The sequence below is a fragment of the Hylobates moloch genome, unplaced genomic scaffold, assembly GCF_009828535.3.
Source record: "Hylobates moloch isolate HMO894 unplaced genomic scaffold, HMol_V3 SCAFFOLD_16, whole genome shotgun sequence".
NCBI classification, from domain to species: Eukaryota; Metazoa; Chordata; class Mammalia; order Primates; family Hylobatidae; genus Hylobates; species Hylobates moloch.
Genome location: NW_026652291.1, coordinates 34,366,717 through 34,392,207, shown reverse-complemented (window position 1 = coordinate 34,392,207; position 25,491 = coordinate 34,366,717). Strand labels below are relative to the sequence as shown.

The following is a 25,491-nucleotide window of genomic DNA, read 5'->3' as shown; positions in this document are numbered from 1 at the left end:
GTTTGTAACAACTGTAGAATAGAAATCTTTAATATAATATTTCGCAAAATAATTCTTGAATTGAGTTTTTAAATAGTGATTTAAATTCCATAACCTGAGTTAAACCTTATTGGTGTCTAAGAACTGTTAGCAGGTATGCCAATTGTTCATCTAATTTTTCATCTCTTCCCTCAATTGGCTTGTTTTCTTCTTTGCTTTGTTTCATCCTTCGTCCATTGATTGCCCTGCCCTAATACATGTTTTCTCCTTTGTGGCAATGCTGATTGCATTTTCATTTCATTGAAGTCATGGTTGTCAGGAATTGGCAAAGTATGAAATGTGCCTTGTAGCTGTGGTCACAAAAAGGCAACCTTAATCTTTCTAGATAAGCACTGTTCAATACAACTTTGTGTGATGATGGAAATGTTCTATATCTGCACTGTCCAGTAATGGTAACCACTAGCTACATGTAGCAACTGAGCACTTGAAGTATGATTCATGAATCTCAGGAACTAAATTTTTATTTTTATTTAATTTTAAGTTTAAATAGCCACATATGGCTAATGGCTACTGCATTGGACAACAGTTGTAGATGACCGATTTAATCGGCATCTTTTGCTCTCATAGGCCATATATAATTTTTGTATACATGGACTTTTACCCCACAAGTAAAGGAATTTAAAGGAAATTTCATGTTTGGAAAGAATGTTTCTGTGCTAACTTGTGTTTTTATTCATATTTAGCATCAAAATGCCCTTTCTCAAGAGCAAAATGATTCCCAAATTATTTAGATCACACAGTTGTTTTGTTTTATATTTAAATAGATGAAAATCATTTTACATTTTGCTTTAGAAACCCAAATTGGTCAATTTTTGTGGTTTTGTAAGATCTATGTAGTTCTACTAAGCCATTGTTGTGATGTTCTCATGTTGTATGCTTGGCTTTAGTACAAACTAAAAAAAGTACAAACAACAATAAAGTACAAACAACAATAAAGTACAAACAAGTTTATTGTTGTTTGTACTTTATTGTTTGTAGATTAAGCTATGAGTTCCTATGCTTGCCAATTTGCCAGTATTTGCTTCCTAAAGTTGAGAGGACCAGAGCCAGGGGCATGGAGTTGAATAAAGTTTGATGGTAATGAAGTACCTTTGCAGTAAAATATATTCATGCTGTGTTGAAGTAACATACTGGTTTTGCAGCTTCACAACCAGAGGTTTCATTTAATGCTGCCAAAATTATGGCACAGGGTACTGCGAGATAAACTTAACTGCCTTACTACTTGTCATCAACAGTGAAATGTACTGTCTTTGCTGCTTTTGCAATACTCATGAATGTAAGAAACTAATGTCCTATTCCCATTAGTGGAAAGTAATCAATACTGTGCTTTTAAGGTTGACTTAATTAACGGGGCAATAGAGGAATATGGTACCAAAATAAATGAACTTTCAGGAGAAGATTTAAAACAACAGAGATCTTAAAAATAGGAAATTGAGGTTGAAGAGAAGATGGCGAGGCTAGATAATAAGTCAAAAACATTATTTTTAAAGAAACAATTATCTTTAAATAAATGACAGATACTTTTTGTGTATTGCCTGATATGATAGATTGACAGTATACATGTGAAAACAGTTTGGATTAGTAAGTTCACTTTACCCATGAGGGTGGGAAGTCAAGGGAAAGCCAGGCTCAGCTGCTATTTACATCTCTGACCTAGGCTCTTGTTTGACCTAAGTCTGTCTTGATGCAGCAGCACAAGCCAGCGAGGAGGCAGTGTCATTTCGCCGTGAACGCAGCACATTTAGGCGCCAGGCAGTACGGCGCCGGCACAATGCAGGGAGTAACCCTATCCCTCCTACATTGCTCATCGGATCACCCCTAAGGTATGGTATTTTCAATTCCACCAAGTTTAGCATGCATGTAACAGCCCTTCTAATCTGTTCTGCCCGTCCCAAGAAAGCATTTGAAGAGCTTTGTTTTTCTTTTCCTTTCTATTTCTTTCCTATACATTTAAGCCCTTTTTGGCTTTTTCTGCATGTGACCATGAGCCTGTTGCATTATGCATGCTTTATGTTGCACTGTTTAAGCAAAATGATCAGATTGGTTTAGTCAATTTTAAGTTGCAGAATCACTTGAGGGCAGTTATAGGATGTATATAGTAGGCCTTAGTCAGCTTTCCTTTTTTTTTTCTCCCACTCCAAATTAATAATCATGCTACATTTTCCCCAATATTTTGACAATATTTGCTATAATATGAACAAATACAAACTGGTGAGCTTGTTGAGGAATAACAAATAATTCACTTAAACTTGATAAGCCAGTTTGATTTTTTTATTTCACTAAAATATATGATTTATTTTATATTGCCTAAAACTTGGTGCCCTTTATAATCACCAGGATCTGGTAAATGACAGAACTAACATATATAATTTATGTGAAGTGTGGTCAGTTGGAGAGAGATACATATTTACATGTATATCTTTATTAAATTTTTCAAGCTCTGTTTTGTAGTAAACATCATTACTTTTTCCAGTAGTTCTAAGTAAGAAAGCATCCATTCATAAAATTGTGGATAATTTTTCATTAAAATTCCAGTAACTACTTTATTCTTAATTACATCAAATCTGATGAATCCATGCCCTGAATTAGAAATATAAAAATCTATCCAAAAGACTTGGGCTTTAATTTATTTTAAAAATACAAAAACGGATATAAATACTTTTTTTTTTTTTTTTTTTTTGAGACACTCTGTTGCCCAGGCAGGAGTGCAGTCGCATGACTGCAACCTCCGCCTCCCAAGTTCAAGTGATTCTACTGGCTCAGCCTCCCGAGGAGCTGGGATTACAGGTGCATACCACCCTGCCTGGCTGATTTTTGTATTATTGTAGAGACAGGGTTTCGCCACGTTGGCCAGGCTGGTCTTGAACTCCTGACCTCAAGTAATCTGCCTGCCTTGGCCTCACAAAGCGCTGGAATTGCAGGCGTGAGCCACTGTGTTCTGCCCCAAAAATGGATATAAATACTTTACATATGCTTGCTTAAGCAGTGCATATATTGTACAAAATACTTTTATTAGCCTCTGTGTCCCAAAAGTACCATTTTACAAATTATTTTCTAGCTACATTTTAATTTCAAATTCAAAAGGAAGAACATTTGATGAATTGCTGTTAAGTTCATGGTAGGTTGGAACAGATAAACTCCTTCTCTTGTTAAAACCATGTTCTCAAAACAAGCAAAATCCTTGTTTCTTTAAAATATTTTATTTCATACTCCCCTGAGATTTAAGACTTGCTTGTTTTCCTAGATTTTACATTACAGTCAAGAACTTTGTCTTTAATGAGGCACCCCTGGAATATCTCTGAATGTGCTGTGATTCTGGGGGCTGCCCAGTTCACAAATTGTTCTTGCTCAATTAAAACTCCTCCTTTAAATTAAAAAATAATAATAATAAAAAGGCTGGGCGCTGTGGCTCATGCATGTAATCCCAGCACTTTGGGAGGCTGAGGTGGGCAGATCACCTGAGGTCAAGAGTTTGAGACCAGCCAACATGGTGAAACCTCGTCTCTACTAAAAAAAAAAATTAGTTGGGCGTGGTGGTGCGCGCCTGTGGTCCCAGCTACTCAGGGAGGCTGAGGCAGGAGAACTGCCTGAACCCAGGAGGTGGAGGTTGCAGTGAGCCAAGATCATGCCACTGCACTCCAGCCTAGGTGACAGAGGGAGACTCCATCTCAAAAAAAAAAAACTTCATCTTTCATAGATCATGTTCCTAATTAATTCTTCAGTAAGTCAAAATTCTATAAAAAGTAATATGGATTAATTAAACCAATATTTAAAATATAAAAATGAGAAGACAATCAATTTAACAGAAACACTTGTTCTAGAAACCTTTTCTGAGCCCTTTGCTTTTTGTGAGCCTTCCTGTTCTTTTTCCTTTCTACCTTGCCTTTTCCTGCCTGAAGTAACTTTTCTTTCTGCTGATGGATTTGGGACATAGTCTTAACATGTAGAAAGAGCTCAGCGTTTTATTTTACTTTTTCTATTTTGTTTCTAACCTCTTCTTTTTGCCCCTTGAATAATACTTGCCAAAGGCAACTTTTTTGCTTTCTTACTCCATGTTTATATAAAACTTTTTCTTAACTTTCGCTTTTCAGTTTTTAGAAATTATTTAATTCTTTGCCACTAATGAACCTGCTGGATACCACTTAGCAAACATATGCAGACAAATTAGTTTTTTGTCCTCTACTAGGTGGAATATTAAAGAGCTGTGTTCTAACTCCAGCCAATCACATACAATTTTCCCATGTTTTTTTAGGGTTTGAAATACATTACCATTCAAATGAGGATGTTGTGTACTACCTTTTTTTTTTTTTGAGATGGGGTCTCGCTCTGTCACCTAGGCTGGAGTGCAGGGGCGCAATCTCGGCTCACTGCAACCTCTGCCTCCTGGGTTCAAGCCATTCTCCTGGCTCAGCCTCCTGAGTAGCTGGGATTACAGGCGCCCGCCACCATGCCCAGCTAATTTTTTGGATTTTTAGCAGAGATGGGATTTCACCATGCTGGCTGGGCTGGTCTTGAACTCCTGACCTCGTGATCCACCCGCCTTGGCCTTTCAAAGTGCTGGGATTACAGGCATGAGCCACTGCGCCCAGCCCCTACTACTTATTTTTAAAGGGTTCACATGGTTTTTGAAAAGTCTAATAATCAGCTTGTAGTTTTTGTTGAGGTTCCAAGATATTCCCAGTACAAAGGTTGCATATATCTTAAATAAGCTGACTTCATCATGGGTAAAGTAAAATAAAATTTATCTATGGGGAATTAGGGAGAAACACCAATTTATTCATCTTTTGTAACTGTAAAAAAATTCAGGTAAAGTATATTGGTGTTATTCCTCAGTGTGAGTTACAGAATAGTAATCTCGTCTTTAAATTAATATAGAATGATATGGTCATTTAAAATTTGGGAAAATTGGAGAAATTTGGAAAAATCAAAAAGAAATGGTAGATGTGGCAACACTTTCATTACAAGTGCTATATACATACTAATAAATATACGAATTTATTTTAAACTTTAATGAATATGTAAGTGACCATCCAAAAGGCAACTTGGTAAAATATACGTCCCCAAGGATTGAGAGTGAATTATCAATTTTCTTACAAAAAGAATTTGCGTTTATTTTATAATGCTTATAAGAATATACTGTTTCAGAATTATTTTTTAAAGTTTTATTTAAAAAATTGTTCGCTTTATAGGTAGGTTTTGTTGGCCTTTGCTAATTTTTCCCAGTTAGTAGGCCTAAAAAAGATAAATATTTAAAATATTTATAATACAAATATTAAGAGTTCTGCATTTATCATCCTAAATGTGATATCTGTTTAATTCTAGTTAATTGCCTGGAATGGAATGAAATCATCAATGCATTTCAGGGAAGGGGAAAAACGCTTTAGTGTATTCTTAAAATTTATTTTTTAAAATACAAGATTAAAAAATCTGTAATACAATAAGGTCATAGTAATAACTGAGAATTCATGATTAGGAATTCGTAGGGGTCCCTTTGTGGTGCTCAGAAATGAATCCACCAACTATTTTTTTTTTTTGGTACTTTATTCAAAACACTCTTCTGGGTTTTTCTAGAATATAGAGATATATAAGAATAATATAATCATACTCTTAGACTTTACATTTTAGTTGGAGAGACACATAGAAAGGTAACTAGCAGTATAAGCAGAATGTGTCAAGTGTCAATTAAGTGAAACAGAAGAAGGAAAGACGAAGACCAACTATTTTTCAGTCATTCATAGTAGAACAATTAAGATTACATGTCAGTGGTGCTAGTGATAGCTGATAGTTTTAGACCTAAATTTCTACCTTTTCTTTTGCAGTGTTTAAAATAGTTACTACCCTTACTCAAACTGGTAGTTTTGACATAGAAGTGTAAAAAAGGATTTATTTGTACCATTATTAGTTTAGGATAAAGTGCAGCCCTCCAGGAATATGTTTTCTAACAAGTTATATGAAAATAATGGACTTTTTTATTTTTGTTAAAGGCTTGTAACAATAGGAATTCAAGAGACATCAACATTTATTTGTTATTTCCTCTTCCAAACCATATTCCAGTCTCATTTACATGGATCCATCATTTTAGAAAATCTTCAAAATAATTGGGAAACTAGTAATTTCTCAAAGGATATTAGGCCTAAGTTTGATAAAATTTTTAAATACTTGGTATTTTGAGATTAAAATTTATTTATTAGAAATTTTAATAAAAATTATCTAAATTAATTTTTTTTTGAGACAGAGTCTTGCTCTGTTGCCCAGGCTGAAGTGCAGTGGCACGATCTTGGCTCACTGCCTCCTAGGTTCATGCCATTCTCCTGCCTCAGCCTCCCTAGTAGCTGGGACTACAGGCACCTGCCACCATGCCCGGCTAATTTTTTTTTTTTTTTTGTATATTTAGTAGAGACAGAGTTTCACCGTGTTAGCCAGGATGGTCTCGATCTCCTGACCTTGTGAGCCACCTGCCTCGGCCTCCCAAAGTGCTGGAATCACAGATGTGAGCCACCATGCCTGGCCAAATTATCTAAATTAATTTAATAAAAATTAAATTGATAGTCAAAACCCTGATGTTTATAATCACATGGATTCTGTCTAATTTTATTTATTTATTTTTAATTCTGGAGTTGATTTTTATGCATTGTTTAATATCTTAAAAACCTTTTTGTATATTAGATATACATTGTGCATCTCTGTGTTGAAGATGAGCATATACTCAAATGCGTTCATGCCAAAATACGTCTAGCTACCATATGGCAACTTGGCTTATGATGTCAAGTGAAAAAATCGATAGAAAAATTTGTTGAGTACATATTTTGTAAAATTCTGTGTCTTCTGAATCTGAAGGGACACAGGGACATGGTACCTGAACTACTTAAACATTTTTTTCTCAGTATTTTCTTCCTTGTGAAATTTGTCCTTTTTGGTAAGGTTTGTGGATAAGTCTAGATAGATTCTGAGGAAGAGTAACAAATTATGTGTGTATGGAAGATAAAAGCCTTATCTGATTATATTAGTTCCCAAGATTATCTGTTGATTTATGTCTATTCTACAAATATTCCAGTCTGAAGAAATTATTAAATAAATACTTTTATCATTATGGCTTCAAAAATAATGCCAGTTAAGGACTGACAAGTCCACATTTGTAGACTTAGTTTTTTCATATGTTGTGTGCATTCCTATCCTCTGCCTAGAATGTGTACTTTTCATTGGTGAAATGAAGTAGTGCAGGTTAATAGGACTTCCTGGGATGATGGAAATATTCTATAATCTGCCCTGTTCTATATGGTAGACACTAACTACTCACTACTGCCTGCTTTGGTAGCTATTAGCTCTGGTAGCACTAGGTATGTTATGTAGTTACTGAGCATTTGAAATATTAGCAGGACCAAGGAACTAAAGTTTTCGTTAATTTGGATAGTCACAGGCTACTGTATCAGACAGTGTAGTTCCAGAATATATTCTATTATCATAACCACAGGCTTAAGATACATGTATGTATGTGTACACATACATATATATATATATATATACACATATATATACACACACATATATATATGTGTATATATATATAAGTTTCAACATAGCCTTTTATTTCGTGGTCATTCTGCAGTACATGAGTTTGTTTTATGTGTACCAGAGAAACAATTACATTGAATTCAAAGGATTAGAGAGATGTTGATACTCATGAAAAATGATAAAGTAACTGAATAAGGCCATCTTAAGTAGGATTCTCTTATTCATTCTAGAGGTCTAATAATTTTAGTTGCAGACTCTGGGATTGTTAAAGGTAAACTTCAATCGACAGATTGCAGAGTTGCATTGAACATCATGTAGAGAATAATAATTATACTCCAAACATTTTTTCATGAGTTTTGTCAGTTTAAATTTGACTAAATATTATATTAAGAACATTAAAATTCATAGTATCATAAAAATATGAAAGTATAAAATGAGTTAATATAGTCTCTTAATTTGGATAATTTTTATTAAAATTTCTAATAAATAAATTTTAATCTCAAAATACCAAGTATTTAAAAATTTTATCAAACTTAGGCCTAATATCCTTTGAGAAATTACTAGTTTCCCAATTATTTTAAAGATTTTCTAAAATGATGGATCCATGTAAATGAGACTGGAATATGGTTTGGAAGAAGAAATAGCAAAATTTGTTATGGGAACGTAAATAATACCTTGTATATAAAGCACGTGGCCTTATTTCAGAAAGATGTAAGCTTTTTATAGATAACACTTTATATTAATTCTATATCTGACTATATTCCATGGCAATTTGTATTTCATTGGTTGAGTCAGTTATTCTGGTTTTCTTGCACTAGTTTCTGATTTTTTTTTGTTTCAAGATTGTTATTTTGGTTGCATTTGATCAAGATTATTTGGTTTTCAAGTACCTATAAACTTGTTTTATTGTGAGTTTGAGATCTCAGAATATTTGAAAGAACAATTCTGGAGTTATTACAAGGCTATAAATGAAAGTGCATATTTAACTGAAACATAGGGCTTATCCGTTGGGGACCAGCTGCAGCACACATGTATTGAATGTACTTATGATTCTTTTTTGCTGCTTTCTTTTTCCTTACACTAGAATTTAGTTGGCTTGAGGTGAAAAAAAGTCGCAGATTGACCAATTTACATGTACCTTTAATGTTGACTGCATTTGTCTCTTCAAATCAAATTTGTAAGGACCAGAAGATTTAAGTTGGCAATGTAATCTGTATATTTTATAAAGTTTGTTGGCTCTTTCTTAGGTTATGTTGAAAAAAAGTGCCTTTTTGAAATCAGTTTCTGTATTGACTTCATTCTAGGTATTGTTTTCTCTTTTCTTCCCTGTAATGTCTCCCCAATCCATGTTTTTTCCTAGCCTTCAAGATGGTCAGCAAGGCCAGCAGTCCACAGCCCAGGTCAAAGTCCAGTCCCGCCCCCCTTCCCAGGCTGCAGTGCTCAGTGCTAGTGCCTCCTTGCTGGTGAGAAATGGGAGTGTCCACTTAGAAGCATCACATGACAATGCATCTGCTGTAGGCGGTAGCAGTTTGCACGATGAACTTGGTATGCAGGCCTTATATAATCTTGATGATACAAAAACTTGAATGCAGCAGATGATGGGTAATGATTGCAGTTCTTTTTTGAGATAGCTTCATTTTGGAACTATGCATAGGAGCACTTTTTATATAGGATTTACCCTATGTGTTAGGAAAATGTGACTTTTTGCTTTTTCCTTTTCTGTTTCTCTCTACTCTTATTCTGCATTTTCTTTTGGTCATGTCCATTTTTAATAGGTAGTTAAAGTCTTAATATATGTTCACACTCAATTCTGTTTTTCCCAGGCATTTGTACCATGTAGGAGAAAACGCTGACTTTTTAAAAAAAAAAGTTTCTTACTGAACTTTAATTTCTTTGAATATTTTGAATGTGCTTTAGGAATGGGAAAAGTGCTTTCTAATTGTCTGCCACTATAGAATCTTTCTTTAAGATAGTCTATATTTCACACTATGTTCGTTATCTGTAGTAGGATCCATTTTATTTCAAAATACAGTACTCTAAGGACATCATGGCTCCGTACTAATGTCACATAATAACTTTATAAAGTTTATTTCTTGTTCTTGTCAATATATCTATAAACATATACATTATTGAATAATTCTCAGAAGTGTGGTATCATTAAACATCAGTGATACATACCTACTTAGATACCTGTCTTATGCATTATTTAAGGATGATACTTTATATTACTTTGGTTTCTGTGTCTCTGTATAATCTAGCTGTCTTGTTCTCAGAATACAGGTTAGTAATGGTTTAAGTAAATATAATGAAGAAAATCTAGTTATTCAGAAATAATTCACTTGAAAGCATTTACTCATTGTGATTTTGTTTATTCATGTTATAATTGCTTTTTACTTATAAAGATGATAATCCAGTTACTGTTTTAACTGGAAGGATATGAGGTATAAGTTGCCCAAATTAGGATTTAATAAAATTTTGTATGTTGACTCCTTTTTCTATTTTGTAAAAATGCTGAGTTGTAGAGAGGTATTAAGTATGTATGCATATCGATGAAAAGTGTCATCTTCAGATCTCACAGACACTTGAAAATGGTAATCTGAGATATTTATAACATTAGAATGTATGGTGATTCTAAATAAAATGAGAAAGCAATAAAACATTTTAAATGTGGAATGCTTTTGCTTTTGAGTTTGTAATTTGTAGAGGCAAGAAAGTTTATAAGGAGGCTGCTGCTTGAGGGAGAATGAGGTAGACTCCAATTTAGCTACTTGTTTTAGTTGTAAGCAATACTTCTTTAGTTGCAAATACATTCAGCTATGTAATAACTTTATATTGCTATTTCTCTTTGCTTAACCCAAAGGATTTTTGTGAATCTGCGAATATAAAATTACAGTCACCATCTCATTGTTCATTGGCTTTATAGTAGATCAGCTAAAATAAAAGGATTCATTTTAATCCCTTTCAGAGTTTTAGACTTTTATCAGATCAAGCATAAAATGAAACAGTAGATGATTTTCCTCCATAAGAATTCTTAGTTCACTAAAAAAATTTGCTAAGCAAGCTTTAGTGATGAAGTCTCATTCTAAATCCACATGCCAATTATTGAAAATACTTATATATGAACTGCCTTTCCAGTTCTGAAGATTGGAAAAACCTCTTCTGATTGGAGATGACTTTAGCATCTGTTGGTGGATATTCAGGATATTCTCTTGAAATGTGGATTTTATCTTTTCTGTTAACTGCCACCTTAAACCAGGTCTTGCTCTATCGTATTTGAATGGTGCCAAATTGAATAGTTAGTAATAATTAGCACAAAACAATCAATGGAGTGTATACCTGTTCCAAAGCCTGTAAAGTTGGCCAAAAAAGATTCTGAAAATGAACTGCAACTGAACTTAAAGGAATTGGTAGAGAAGCTAGAATATTTTTGTTGTGTGGTTTAATTTTCTACTTGATTTTAATTAGCAGTGAATTATGTGAATGAAAATTTGTGAATGAATTTGGGTACTTTATACTCAAATATGTTAAAGTTAGCTATGATATTCCCTAAAAGTGGAGTATTTACACAGGATTGCTTCCTTCCAAATTTACCTTCTTCTATTAAAAATTTTTAACCAGTTTTTACATGTGAAGATACATGCATATGTATAATTTATTCATGTAAAGCATGCATATATATGCACTCATACATGTTTGCATATGTTTGTGTATGTACATGTACGTATGCTGTTTTGCATTAAAAAAAACTCTGAATCAGACATTGTTTAATTCTAAGCCTAGATAGTTTTCCTAAACTGTGTTTTCTACATCTTTATTTTGTGGTGTCACAATAGGTAACCATATCCATTTCCTGTACTAAACCCCGAGAATCCTTATTTCTCTGGCATTTTAAGGTTACCAGAGAACATTAGACATCATGGAAAAATTCACTAAAAATAGTATTATGAGGATTTTATTAGTAGCTTATTAAGAAGAGGAAAAAGTACTTGTATCATCTGTATTCAGCAAGCAAAATTGTTAAACATGATTAATTTTAGAATTTGAATTATAAGTGGCATAATTTAAAAGGAAAAACTTAGGCTGGGCTCGGTGTCTCACGCCTGTACTCCCAGTACTTTGGGAGGCCAAGACGGGCAGATCACTTGAGGTCAGTAGTTTTAGAGCAGCCTGGCCAACATGGTGAATCCCCAGCTCTACTAAAAATACAAAAAATAGCCGGGTGTGCCGGCGCGTGCCTGTAATCCCAGTTACTCAAAAGGCTAAGTCACGAGAATTGCTTGAATCTGGGAGGCGGAGGTTGCAGTGAACCAAGATTGCGCCACTGCACTCCAGCCTGGGTGACAGAGTGAGACCCTATCTCAAAAAAAAAAAAAAAAGGAAAAACTTACCTAGTTTTCTTTCTTATTTATAGCTTTTGTTTCCATGTGTACCTAATTAAAAAGAAATTGGGTTCAAATGACTTAAGTGTTGGATGAGTTTTGGAAGTTAACATCTTTGGAAATGATATTTCTATCAGAATTTCTCAAATTCTTCAATGTAATATGTTGCTCTTTATTTTAAAGACCACATATTAAGGGTTAATTTTCTTCTGATTGGTCTTTTATTGGAATTGCTATTTGTTGTTGATTTTATACTGTTTTCTGAATTAAACTACAAAAATTCTAAATAAAACAAGCTGCGACTTAGTAATGCCCAGATTAAGTCACACAAGAGACTCTGAATCAGGTAGCCTTAAAGTTCCATTTTGTATCTGCTAATCTTTTCTATAGAATTTGGCAATTACTTCTCAGTTACTAATCCTAGTTTTCTCTTATAAATTAAGACTAATAAGTTGATGCAATGATGAAACTTGCCATTATAGCTGGTAGTTATGCTTTTAATTTGTAACACAACACCTTAAACAAAATGTTCTAGATGAGATCAGATAGAATAGGAAACATTGCCTGTGGTTTTTTCTGTGTATAAAATTAGTGGTTGGGGTGAGGAAATGCTTTGAAAGTGTATATGAAGCTATTATTTTGTCTTTATGTGAAAAATTTAAAAATTAACTGTTACAATGTTGACAAGAAATGACAAGAGTTCTATATTTATCAAGACGTAATTACAAAGCACGTATATATCATGAGTAGTATTTCTCTGATTAAGACTTTCTTAATGTATCTGATTTTTAAAAAGTGGTGCTTGAATTGATTTTCCTTAGGCTTTCATTTGTTTTATTACTGTATAAGGATTGACAAAGGAGGTATTCTTTGGGGTAATCTGCTTTATTCTAGAGCTTGTTAACTTGAAAATGTAGTTGGCTGTAGGAGAATTATTGAAGGAAACCTGGCAACATTGCTCTTCCTATTAAGCAGTTCATAGCAGAAATATAATTTGGAAGCTTTTAAATTTTCTACTTTAAAAAGCAGAGACTCAGGTGATCTACAGTACTTTTAGTGACTTTTATTAGAGTTAGTCTTTGTGTTTTAAAAAAGATTATATATACTACTCTGTAGCATTTTGGGCTATTAGTACTTTTCCTTGTTACTGTTAATACAGAGTCAGGACTGTAAGGGATCTTAGAGTTAATACATCAGTTCCTTATGTTATGGTAGATTATTTTCATTCATCTGAACAAAAACGTTACATCCTTTTGCAGCAACCTTGATTTTGTCCTTTATTATTGTTTTGAGTACAAAAAAATAATAAATTCTATTCCTTGATCCTTTTTGGGGGGTGAGGGGCAACAAAGTATATATAAATGAAAGTAAAATGTTTATTTTTATCAAAACAATAAAAATACTTCATTATATTTCAAAGGAAGAAGTATTAAGAGGTTTAAGGGCTATATTCTACTTTGTTTTGGTAAAATTAGAATGTGCTTTTCTCATCCTTACAACAGAAATACAAGTTGACAAATACTGGAAAATACCATGAAGAAAATTAAGTCATCTACAATTTCATCACTAAGAGATAGCCACTATTAGTATTTTGTAATTTATTCCTTCCAGTCTTAAAATGTACATGTGTATATACACTTAAGAAAATAGAGTTAGGATCATGTTATGTGACTTTTGTGATACTGTTTGAGTTTTGTATCTTGCTTTTTTCACTTAACAGTCTGAACATTTACTCATGTTATTAGCTGTTCCTTGATTTTTTTTTTTTTTTCTCTGACGGAGTCTCACTTTGTCGCCCAGGCTAGAGTGCAGTGGTGCAATCTTGGCTCACTGCAACCTCCGCCTCCTGGGTTCAAGCGATTCTGCTGCCTTAGCCTCCCGAGTAGCTGGGATTATAGGCATGCGCCACCATGCCTGTCTAATTTTGTATTTTTAGTAGAGATGGGGTTTTGCCATGTTGGCCAGGCTGGTCTGGAACTCCTGACCTCAAGTGATCCACCCACCTCGGCCTCCCAAAGTGCTGGGATTACAGGCATGAGCCACCACACCCGGCCTCTTTGATTTGTTTTTAAGTGGCTGCATAATGTTTTGTCACTTAGATGTATGTGAAACTCAGTACAATATAGTGGACTCTGGAGCCAGACTTCTTGGCTTCAAATCTTTGCTCTACCAGTTATTAACTATGCGATCTTGGGAAAGTTATTGTCTTGTCTTATGCCTCAGTTTCCTCATTTATCAAAGGATGGCAAAAATAATGCCTACTTCATAGGTTTATTGTCAGGATTATATTTATTAAGCATACAATTAGAACAGTGCTTGACAATTGTAAACTTGTTGTATAATCATCTTTGTCATTATTGATAAAATATATCATTATTTAATCAGTTAACTAACCCCATTGTTAGTCTTCACACTGTTTCCTGATATTTCCTATTGTAGTGAACACTGTGCTGAATGTCCATTACATAAGTTTTTGTGTACAGCAGCTGTGATTATTTTCTTAGGATAAATAATGTTGAAATGGAATTATCAGTCAAGGGGAATTTACATTTTTGGGGCTTTGATATATACTGTTAATGGCTTTATGGAAAGCTCTAGTTTATACTTTATCTGGTAGAGTTTGGGAGGATTGCCACAAATATTACAAGTTAAAAGTAAATCTAGATGAATTTTATCTACTCTTATCTTCATCCCCTGGATAATGCTCAGAAGTTTATCATTGTTATTGTGAGAAGACTACTAGAATATTATTTCAAATAGTTTTGGGTGCCTGAACAGCTCTAGGAATTTTACGGAAACTTACAGGGACAGGTTGAGATATTTAATTTGTCTCTTGCTAGTATGTTGTAAAGAATTCATTGAATCACTAGACTAGATTATCTGCTTTCTAACATTAATCATTCTTAACGATTCTAAATTAAAGCTGGTTAGTATATGCATTAGTTGGAATATATGTTAGATTCTTTCAAGGAGAGACCCTCCCAAAATCATTGAAATGAAAGAGAAGTTTCTATTTCTCTCATGAAAACCATTGGGAGTCTAATGGGATCTATTTCTGTCATGATGGATGAATGATGTTACCTTTCACATGTGGCTTTCTTGCCTTGTCCAAAGTGCCTGCTGTAGTTGTTGACATTTTCCAGCAAACAGGAATGAGGAGAAAAGGTCAAGGACATCTAGCCTTTATCTTCCTGATTCAGATTTGGAAAACATGCCTTTCATTTTCTCCCACCTTTCATTGGCCATACATAATCATGTGACAACTTCTCGCCGTGGGAGAGGCTGAAAAATGTCTCTAACTAGGTGGACAAAAGCCCAGCAGAAATTCAGTGAGGGGAAGATTCTGTTCAGAGGAACACAGAAAATACTGTTGGCAGTGGCTATTTTTGGGTAGTGAGGAACTTTCTTTTTATATACTACTTTTTAATTTTCCGATGAGTAATAATTTTTAAATGAAACCATGAAACAGAATGGCAAATACCAATGTAATTCCCCCAAACCTTAGTATCTGGTAGGAATTTCACTGACTGTTTGCTGTTACATGCTCATCAGACTCTTACCTGGTCAGTCTTTATTTTCTTGTTTCTTCATCAATTTTATGGATACATAATTTAGGTACAATAAATGGCATCTGTTAAATGTATACAATTCAAGGAGTTTTAACAGATGTATATACCCATCAGATACCTTAATCAAGATGCGAGTGTTTCTGTCACCTTCAAAAAATTGTCTGTGCCGTTAGAGTCCATCACTCTGCTGCCTCTGGTCATAGACAACCACTAATCTGCTTTCTATCATTATGATTTCCCTCTTCTAGCAGTTGATATAAATGGAGTCATATAGTATACAGCCTTTTGTATGTACTTTTCCTGTAGTGTAATGCTTTTTGAGATTCATCGTACTGCTTGCATGTGTGAGTAGTTTGTTCTTTCTTACTGCTGAGAATTCCATTGTATGAGCAGGCTGTATATTGCTTATCTGTTCACCTGGCGATGGTTGTGTTGTTTCCCGTTTTGGTGTCGTGAATAAAATTTCTAAACTGTCTTTTTGAAAAGAGTTCTACATCCCCACCACCAAGTTCCAGTAGTTCCCTTTCTTGCCAACATTTGCTTTCGTTGGCCTTTAGAATTGTAGACATAATGGGTATAGAATGGTAATTCATTGTGGTTTAAATTTAAATTTCTCTTATGACTAAAGAGTAATAAGCATCTTTTGATGTGCTTATTGGCCACATACATATATATCTTCTTTTGTGAAGTGTGTCCAGAAATTTACTCATTTTAAAAATTGGGTTGTTGGTCATCTTCATCTTCCTTTTTTTTTTTTTTTTTTTTCTTTTTTTGAGACAGAGTCTCACTCTTGTTGTCCAGCCTGGAATGCAGTGGTGCAACCTTGGCTCACTGCAACCTCCGCCTCCTGGGTTCAAGTGATTCTCCTACCTCAGCCTCCCAAGTAGCTGGGATTATAGGCGCATGCCACCGCGCCCAGCTATTTTTTTATTTTTGTATTTTTAGTAGAGACGGGGTTTTGCCATGTTGGTCAGACTGGTCTTGAACTCCTGACCTCAGGTGATCTGCCGGCCTCAGCCCCCAAAGTGCTGGGATTACGGGCATGAGCCACGGCGCCCAGCCTGGGTTGTTGGTCTTCTAACTGTTGAGGTATGAGTTCTTTTGATATTTTAAATACAACTTGTCAGATACAAATTACAAATATTTTCTCCCATTCTGTGGCTTGTCTTTTTGTTTACCTGAGCAGCCTTAATGTCATCAATATCGTTATTATAGATTATTTTACCCAAGTAAGAAGAACTTGTCTTTTTGAAATAAAATGTGAGTGGATAATGAAATCACAGCAAAATATGAACTTGTACATTCACTTTTGGAAAGTTCAGCCGATTTGGGGATTAGCAAGCAGGAGTGCAGTTTTTAGCAATTAATTAAGGCATGTTTTATTAACTCAGAACTAGATAATCAGATAGCCATGTCAGTAAAATATATCAGTATGTAAATCTCTCTTATAGTTGCCAAGCAATAGCGATATCTGTCTTTCCTTACCAGTCCCCAAAGCTGTGTTCTAAACCAGGCTTTCTTCTTATACCTACCCTTCTCCTTATTCTTCTGATTTAAAAAGCTAGAACAGCATTGCACATACTAAGAAAAAAGACGTGTTCTAAATATTGAAACTTGAAGTTACAAGGACATAGTGACCTGATTTCCATTGTATCATGAGGATTAAAGAAGTTTTTGGAGCCTAAGATTCTTGGTCTAGGACAGGTGTTGGTAAACCACCGCCTGTGGGCTAAGTCCAGCTCTATACCTACCTGTTTTTGTAAATAAATAAAATTTGTGTTTATGTTCTGTGTTGTCTATGCCTGCTTTCATGTTACAGTTGTAGACTTGAATTGTTGCAACAGAGTTATCTGGCCCATGAAGCCTAAAGTATGTATTATCTGGCCCTTCACAGGAAAAGTTTTGTGACCCCTTTATTTCTCCCCTAATCTAGGGAGAAACAAGTCCATTAACCTAGGGGTTCCCAACCCCCAGGCCATGGACTGGCATGGATCTGTGGCCTGTTAGGAACCGGGCTGCACAGCAGGAGTTGAGCAGGGTGTGGGGAGCGAGCATTTCTGCCGGAGCTCTGCTTCCTGTCAGGTCAGTGGCAGCATTCAATTTTCATAGGAGCATGAACCCTATTGTAAGCTGCACATGTGAGGGATCTAGGTTGCCCACTCCATATGAGAATCCATTGCCTTATGATCTGAGGGGGAACAGTTTCATCCTGAAACTGTCCTCAAATCCCCTGGATCCATAGGAAAATTATCTTCCATGAAACTGGTCCCTTATGCCAGAAAGGTTGGGGACCGCTGCATTAACCAGTAAGCAGCAATATAGTCAGTAATTTCTGTGTGGGTGAAAACTGAGTCACCACTTATGATTATAAGCGGGGTGCTATCCAAGAAATTAGAATTGATCTTAAAGTCCTTCTCTTTAAAAGTATAGTATATTCATTGAGATTGCATTATGAACACAATGCTATCTCCATCAGATTATTTCTTGAATAACATTTCTATTATTGAGTACTTCAGTCATATAGAATATATGTGGTCCCCCAAATGTCTTTTAAAAACTCACTTTATACATTTACTGCCCATACATCTCTCTTTGTTCTTATAGCCTCTCTCTGCCCTATGAGTAATACTAAAAAAAAGAGAAGTCAGTGTAGACAGTGCACCAGGCTTGGAGGACACAGAATGAAGGGAATGTTGGGGAGGCAGGTGGTTAAAGAAGAAAATTATCCAAGAAATTTAAGAAACCTCTTTTGTTGTTGATACTTGGAAGATTAGAAAAACCGTATGGATGGTTTGTTGTTCTAGTAACTACCTCCTTCCAAGATACATATAGGTATCTTTAGAAAAATGAGTGATGTCAAGAATGCAACAGGCTGGGCGCGGTGGCTAACACCTGTGATTCCAGCACGTTGGGAGGCTGAGGCAGGAGGTATCACTTAAGCCCAGGAATTCGAGACCAGCCTGGGCAGCATAGCGAGACCCCCATCTCTACAAAAAAGTTTAAAAAAGTAAGCCAGGCACTGTGGCGTGTGCCTGCAGCGCCAGCTACTCAGGAAGCTGAGGCGGGAGGATTGCTGGAACCTAGGAGTTGGAGATTGCAGTGAGCTATGATTGTGCCATTGCACTCCAGCCTGGGTGACAGAGTGAGTCTCTGCCTCAAAAAAAAAGAAAAAAAAAAAGGGAATGCATTGGAATTTCTTAGGTGAGTACTATTCTTAAAATTCTTGATGTGCTCAACTTCGTTTTGTATGGTGAGGATTTTTACTGATAGGACAAGTTAAGAGAATCCCATTAATTTCCCATGTCTTTTATCAGTATCTTGTGAATGTTTATCAGAATTTGCCTGCTGTACCATTCATGGCTCTAGGCAAATGCTTCAAGTATTCTTGGTGTTAAGACAGTATCCAGTTTTACTCATCTTCCTGTTGCTCATCACTTATTTATTGACCTGTAGTTGTTACTTTGAAATATTACTTCAAAAGAATGGTTGTGTGTAATTAACAAATTTTATGAACAATAACAGTCACGATTGAGTATTCAATAAGACTGCTAAGAAATACTAGGTATCTTAACTTTTTTTTTTTGAGACAGGGTCTCACTCTCTTGCCCAGGCTGGAGGGCAGTGGCATGAACACAGTTCACTGCAGCCTCAACCTGCTAGGCTTAAGTGATCCTCTCACCTCAACCTCCCAAGTAGCTAGGCCCATGGGCACATGCCACCACACCCAGCTAGTACGTGTGTGTGTCTGTGTGTGTGTGTGTGTGTGTGTGTGTGTGTGTGTGTGTGTGTGTGTGTGTGTAGAGATGAGGTCTCACTATGTTGCCTGGGCTTGTCTTGAACTCCTGGGCTCAAGCAATCCTCCCACTTTGCCTCTCAAAATGCTGGGATTACTGGCATGAACTACTGCGCCTGGCATATCAGCTTTTTGTGTATGTGTCTTTAGAGATGCAATCCCTTGGCCAGTATAATTTTTACAAGTCTGAAGTTCCAGTTTCTAATCTTGTTTATTTTGTTAGAAAGTGATTTTTTTTTTCTCCTTAAGTCATGACAGAGGCATTCTATCAGGTATAATTAATTGGTCACAGTTGAATCATGATGAGATGGCTTAGTTTATAATCCAAATTCATGTGAGAAGGACATATTTCTTTGCTCTGCTTTCTACTCTGTTTATTAGAAAAAATTAGTATTGAAGTATTTTTCTTAATGCAGAATAATATTAAAATAGAGGTATTGTAACGGCATATTTTACTTTGGATCTAAAGTTTAAATATGATGGTTTTAATCTCAAAAGAAATAGTAAAATTGCTGTGTATGCCAAGAAAACTTGTACAAATTTAACATAATCTTTATAAACCAATAGTAATATATGTTTATTTCTCGTTGGTTATTTTTTAAGCTGCCTTCAGTAGATTACATTAGCACATTAAATTACATTTAGCAATTTTTTTTTCTGATGTGTTTATCTTCAGAGTAAAATTTGGTACTTCTAAAGTACATAGACGTGTTCTTTTGGAGTGAAGTTGGGACTACACCATGAGGCCTTATTACAATGTTAGTTTGTTCTGACAAGTGCCATGTGTATTTTTAAGAACCTAAACATGCTTCTGAAGCTTAATAGACAAAAGCTTCTTGAGGAAAAAAAGAAAAGCACTGTTGAAGTCATGTACTTCTGTTAAAATCATAGCCTCCCTTTTAGACATATTTTTGCTTCTGCTTACATTTTTAGATTTTATTACTTGTTAGTAATTTGCATAGAATCGTTCAGAGTTGTAAATTTAGATAGTAATAGAACTACTCAATTTTTCCAAATGTCTGTCTAGAAAAGCTTTTTTTGCATTCTTTATGTTTATTTAAAATGCAACTATTTCTATATAAATTTAATATTAGATATTTATACATAAAAGACAACGTGGTAGTATAATGACATCATATTCTTTTACTGTTTCATTTGAAAATTACAAAGATAATATCTTTAGTTGATTTTGTTACAGATACATATTATTTTTAATATACCAAGAACAGAACTTATATATTAATAAAAATCATTTGTAAAGCTTAAATGCTGAGAAATACTGCAACAATTTAAGTTCTATTGAATACAGAATTAACTTATTTCTAAAATATGTATAAATTATGTTATGACAATACATTTATGCATTCTGTTCTTACTGAGTTTCACATGCAGTAACCAAGCCCTCTTTGCTCTTTGTTAATCTATGATTTTAGTCATTTTATGTAGTTAATAATAATTCTGCATTTATGTAATCCATGATTTTGAGCAGATGTTTTTTTCTCTTAATGTAAGTTTAATTATGATAGCACCGCTAATCATTGATTATCCAATAAATGAATGCAGAACAGAGCATTAAAAACTAAAATTAAAACTTTTTTAATTTTAAGTGAGCCAGTATTTTTAATTTTTTTTTCAGTAGCAACTTCTGTAATTCACCCTACCACTTTAAAAAAACTTTCAGTGATACATCTGTGAAGTAGCCAAGTTGACGGCTTGTATCATTTCATTTTAGCTCATTAATCCAGTTTCTATTAGAGGTGCTAAGGATGAATGACTTATGACTAAAAGATGGGGGTGGGGAGTGTCTTAAATAATTCACATGCTGAATACCTTGAAAAAAGACAGCAAATGAAGTGAGCACTTCACAGAAAACCTTTTTTTCCCTAACTTACCTCAGGAGTATATTATTCGACAAAAAAAAATGTGGCTACAGAAAACACCATAACTTTTATGATCCATAGAATGTATTCAAATAATTCAAATTGTTATTTTTTTCCTGGTTCTAGTCATTTTAAAGAATGAAGTAATGCTTGAGATGTTCTGTAAACTCTTAGTCATATTAGTATATTATGGAGTCCTTTTATTAGCATTTTTTCAAGTATTTCACTTAAATAAAAAACCCTTATTGCACACTCTGCATTGTAGGCATGGGAATATCTGACTTTTAGCCTTACCATCAAGTCAACATTGACCTTTAAGATTCCTGTTTTGGCTGGGCGTGGTGGCTCACGCCTGTAATCCTAGTACTTTGGGAGGCTGAGGCAGGTGGATCACGAGGTCAAGAGATCAAGACCATCCTGGCTAACACGGTAAAACCCTGTCTCTAAAATTAGCTGGGCGTGGTGGCAGGCGCCTGTAGTCCCAGCTACTCTCGGGAGGCTGAGGCAGGAGAATGGTGTGAACCCAGGAGGCGGAGCTTGCAGTGAGCCGAGATTGCGCCACTGCACTCCAGCCTGGGTGACAGGGCGAGACCCTGTCTCAAAAAAAAAAAAAAAAAAAAAAGATTCCTGTTTTTAACCTCTTTAATTCCAGCTAATAAAATAAAAACCTCATAAATGCTTAGAAAACACCCTGGACTAGACCAAATGGTTGCAGAGTTGTATACCTCATTTCATTGCCTTCGTGGAAATGTATATTAATTAATTTATGCTCCCTTTTCATCACCGATATGGCTACCAGAGATCCTCAAAGGGGAAGAATACATCTCAGGCAGTATGTAGAGTTTTAACATTTCATTATCAGAAATCATTTTATATTATAAAGTTCATCTTAAGAGAATTCAGAAAATCTATATTCATTTGCAACATTTGCAACCAATATGATTTCTAAACCTTTTATCAGTTTCACAGTGATATTTGGCTGTAGCAATTGCTGTTTCTAAATTTTTCATAGCACTCTTGTGGTAGAAACATACAACAAATAAAATTCATTAAATAATATAATTTAATTATCACCAACAGTACTAGCTCTTTCAATTCACTGACCTTTCTTAGATGCACTTGGACACTTTTCTTCTTAAGAAACACAGCTCAGAATGCAGTCACACAATTTTGTGGGCTTGTAGTTTGAGCTATCTCAAACTTAAGAAGCTTTGCAAATGGCTACTCACCCCCCGCAAGTAGTTGTCAGGTGGTTTTTAAACATTAAATTCATTCATATGATCACCTGAATAGAGAATGTGCTGTGGGAAGAAGAAAAAAAGAGATTGGTATTGCAAAGCTGACTTAAGTCCCTTCCTTTTAATACCTGATTATGTATGTTGATGTTCTACCCTACTGTCCAACGTTCCTTTTCAGCTCACGTCATGCTGAATTACATGCAGATCATTGTTTTAAAAATATTTTTTAAAAAGGTTATGGTGTATTTTCTTAAGATGTAAAAACTTATGAAATTTAGTATATCATGAAGGAAAAATTTTGAGTATTCTAATGGCTTTTTAAAATAATCATTTATTTGCTAGGTAAGTTCTCTTCTACGCTGTATGAGACTGGTGGCTGTGATATGTCACTTGTGAATTTTGAACCAGCAGCAAGAAGAGCATCCAATATCTGGTATGTGTGAAGTCGTATTAGAAGTGTGTGTACTTTCATATGTTTGCCATGTTTAATGTTTTTAAGCCTAGAACTATAAAAGTTAATTTTTTTGTTTTTTATAATTTGTTTAATGTTGTTAATTGACAAATAAAAATTATAAATATTTATGGCATACAACCTGATGTTTTGAAATATTGTATACATTGGCTAAATTGAGCTAAAATTAACATGTATTACCTCACATACTTATAATCTTGTTTGTGGTGAGGACACTTAAATCTACTCTCTTAGTGATTTTCAAGTATACAGCACATTGTTAACTGTAGTCACCAGGTCAGATATAAAAGTTATTTTGAAAACATCTTTATATTTACTCTAATAATTTGTCATAGTGCATTTGTTTCTAAAAACTTAAGGTAGAATTTTTTTTGCTCTGGAAAAAAAAAAGTATTGTTTTTAAAACAAAAGCTATTCTGTGTTTTAAAAACTAAAATCCCTAAGATCTTACAGTAGCACAGTGTTTTCCCACAGTGTCAAATTTAATTGTAAATTTCATGTTCTCGATATATTGTATAATGTATAAAAGCTAATCAGGACTTACTCTTCATGTAAGTTCTTACATAACTAAGTTCAAACCTATCAGTTCTCTTTCTTTATGTAATTTTAAAATTTTATTTCCTTCAAAGTGTTTGATCAAGTACCTTTTTAAATAATCAACTTTCATTTTGTTTAAAATTTCTTTTACTGGCTTTAAGGAAGAATTTCTTAAAATATGTCTCATGTTACCTTTGGCTTCTTTTTTTCCTCCCATCTGAAGGAATTTGTAAGATAATGAAGTCAGGAGAAGAGCAAATAAATTAGAAATCTTGATCATATAACATCAATTATATTTTTAGAAGGTGTTAACATTTTTGTTTTCTAAAATTTTGATCGTATTGCTTATTTATTCAAATTGCACTTTGAAGCCTATTCTTGATTAATTAGCTTTCTTTCCCCTCAAGAGTTACTGAATCTTTTTTTTTTTTTTTTTTGAGATGGAGTCTTGCTCTGTCACCCAGGCTGGAGTACAGTGGCGTGATCTCGGCTCACTGCAAGCTCCGCCTCCCAGGTTGACGCCATTCTCCTGCCTCAGCCTCCTGAGTAGCTGGGACTACAGGCACCCGCCACCACGCCTGGCTAATTTTTTGTATTTTTAGTAGAGATGGGGTTTCACCGTGTTAGCCAGGATGGTCTCGATCTCCTGACCTCATGATCTGCCTGCCTCAGCCTCCCAAAGTGCTGGGATTACAGGCATGAGCCACCACACCCAGCCTAAGAGTTACCGATTCTTATTTTAGGACTTCTGTTTAATGATAGATCACATCTATTTAAATGTTAGACGTCTGTGGGCTGTTTACTTATTTTTTTGTTTTGAGGGACCATTTAAAGCAATAAAATATTGCAGTCATTTAGCTCCACATGCTGAAAAAGTAGAACATATAGATAACTATGCTCCTCAAGCTCCTTTGGTCTAGTTTCAGAATTCACCCTCTCAAAAAATTATTAAATTGGACTGTTACCCTGATTCTGTAACAACGGAAACAGTAGGAGGAGGGAGGGATAGAAATGCTGTTACCATGTTTAATGTAGTTCAAGAGAACAATTCCTTACACCATAAATGTGGTAAAGCCTCAAGTTTTGAAATCCAAACATGACTGAACTGTGGAAACTGAATTATGTTGTAGGTTATTACATTATAGCTTAAGTTTATTGTGTCTTTACTGGTTCCTGGCAATATGTTTATTGCTTTCTTTGCATTATCTCATTTAAACACTTTCACAAGAACCTTGTGATACAGATACTATTGTCATATATTACTGAAGAGGAAACGGAAATATGAAGAGGGTAGGTAACTTGTCCAAGATCTCATTCAGTGGAAGAGATTTGAATGTAGTCACTGACCCAGAGTCTATGCTCTTATCACAACTCTAGGAAAATGCTATTTTGGATTTTGAAGTTAACATGGAAAAGTGAAGATATGTGAATCTCATCTGAATGTTGAAGGATATATTTTTCTTTCTGTTTGACAAACTGTTTGTTCCCTATTTTTTATTTTATTTTAGTGACACAGATTCTCACGTATCCAGTTCTACCTCAGTTCGATTTTATCCACATGATGTGGTAGGTTTTTCTTTATTTTTACAACATGATAAATTTTCAGATTAAATCTGAAATATGTATTTATATAGATAGCTATAAAAGCCATAAAAATTGATGAAGTTACACAAAAATTTTTTGAAAACTATGGCAAAATCACTTTGCTGTCCTCCAGTGGCTCTCTTTTTCTAAGTCCTTTGATAAGAAACAAAAGTACAAGGTTAAGAAACCCTGGGATAGAGTATTTTAAAAAGTATTTTGGAAAGTATTCGTCAATGCTTAGAGATAGAAATGGCTGTTATATATAGGAAGTAAACTTTCTCAACTATACCCAGATATGTGTTTGAAAAGTAAAAACCCTCCCTACTTTTTGGCTATAGTGTATTCCTGGAAACTGCATAGGAAAGCAAACATGGGAAGATGATTGTTTTATTGTTTTCTACTTTTAAATGGTATGGGAACCTTGAGATAGCAAAATGCTGCCTAGTACTGTGCCAAATACAGTCAACTTTTGATGCTTTCTGAGGAAA

General features: G+C 34.6%; 1 protein-coding gene across 6 annotated transcripts in view; it reads left to right on the top strand.

The window, feature by feature from the left end:
• Window positions 1-25,491, top strand: part of PCNX1 (pecanex 1) — a 210,935-nt gene that overhangs the window by 79,627 nt on the left and 105,817 nt on the right. For 3 of the 6 annotated variants that reach the window (XM_058429893.1, XM_032134758.2, XM_032134760.2), the window contains exons 7-10: window positions 1,730-1,862; window positions 8,912-9,096; window positions 22,753-22,843; window positions 24,928-24,985. In XM_058429893.1, the coding sequence (XP_058285876.1) occupies window positions 1,730-1,862; window positions 8,912-9,096; window positions 22,753-22,843; window positions 24,928-24,985 (467 nt within the window). The remainder of the gene's footprint in view (window positions 1-1,729; window positions 1,863-8,911; window positions 9,097-22,752; window positions 22,844-24,927; window positions 24,986-25,491) is intronic. The other 3 variants (XM_032134763.2, XM_032134762.2, XM_032134759.2) reach the window with 2 other exon arrangements.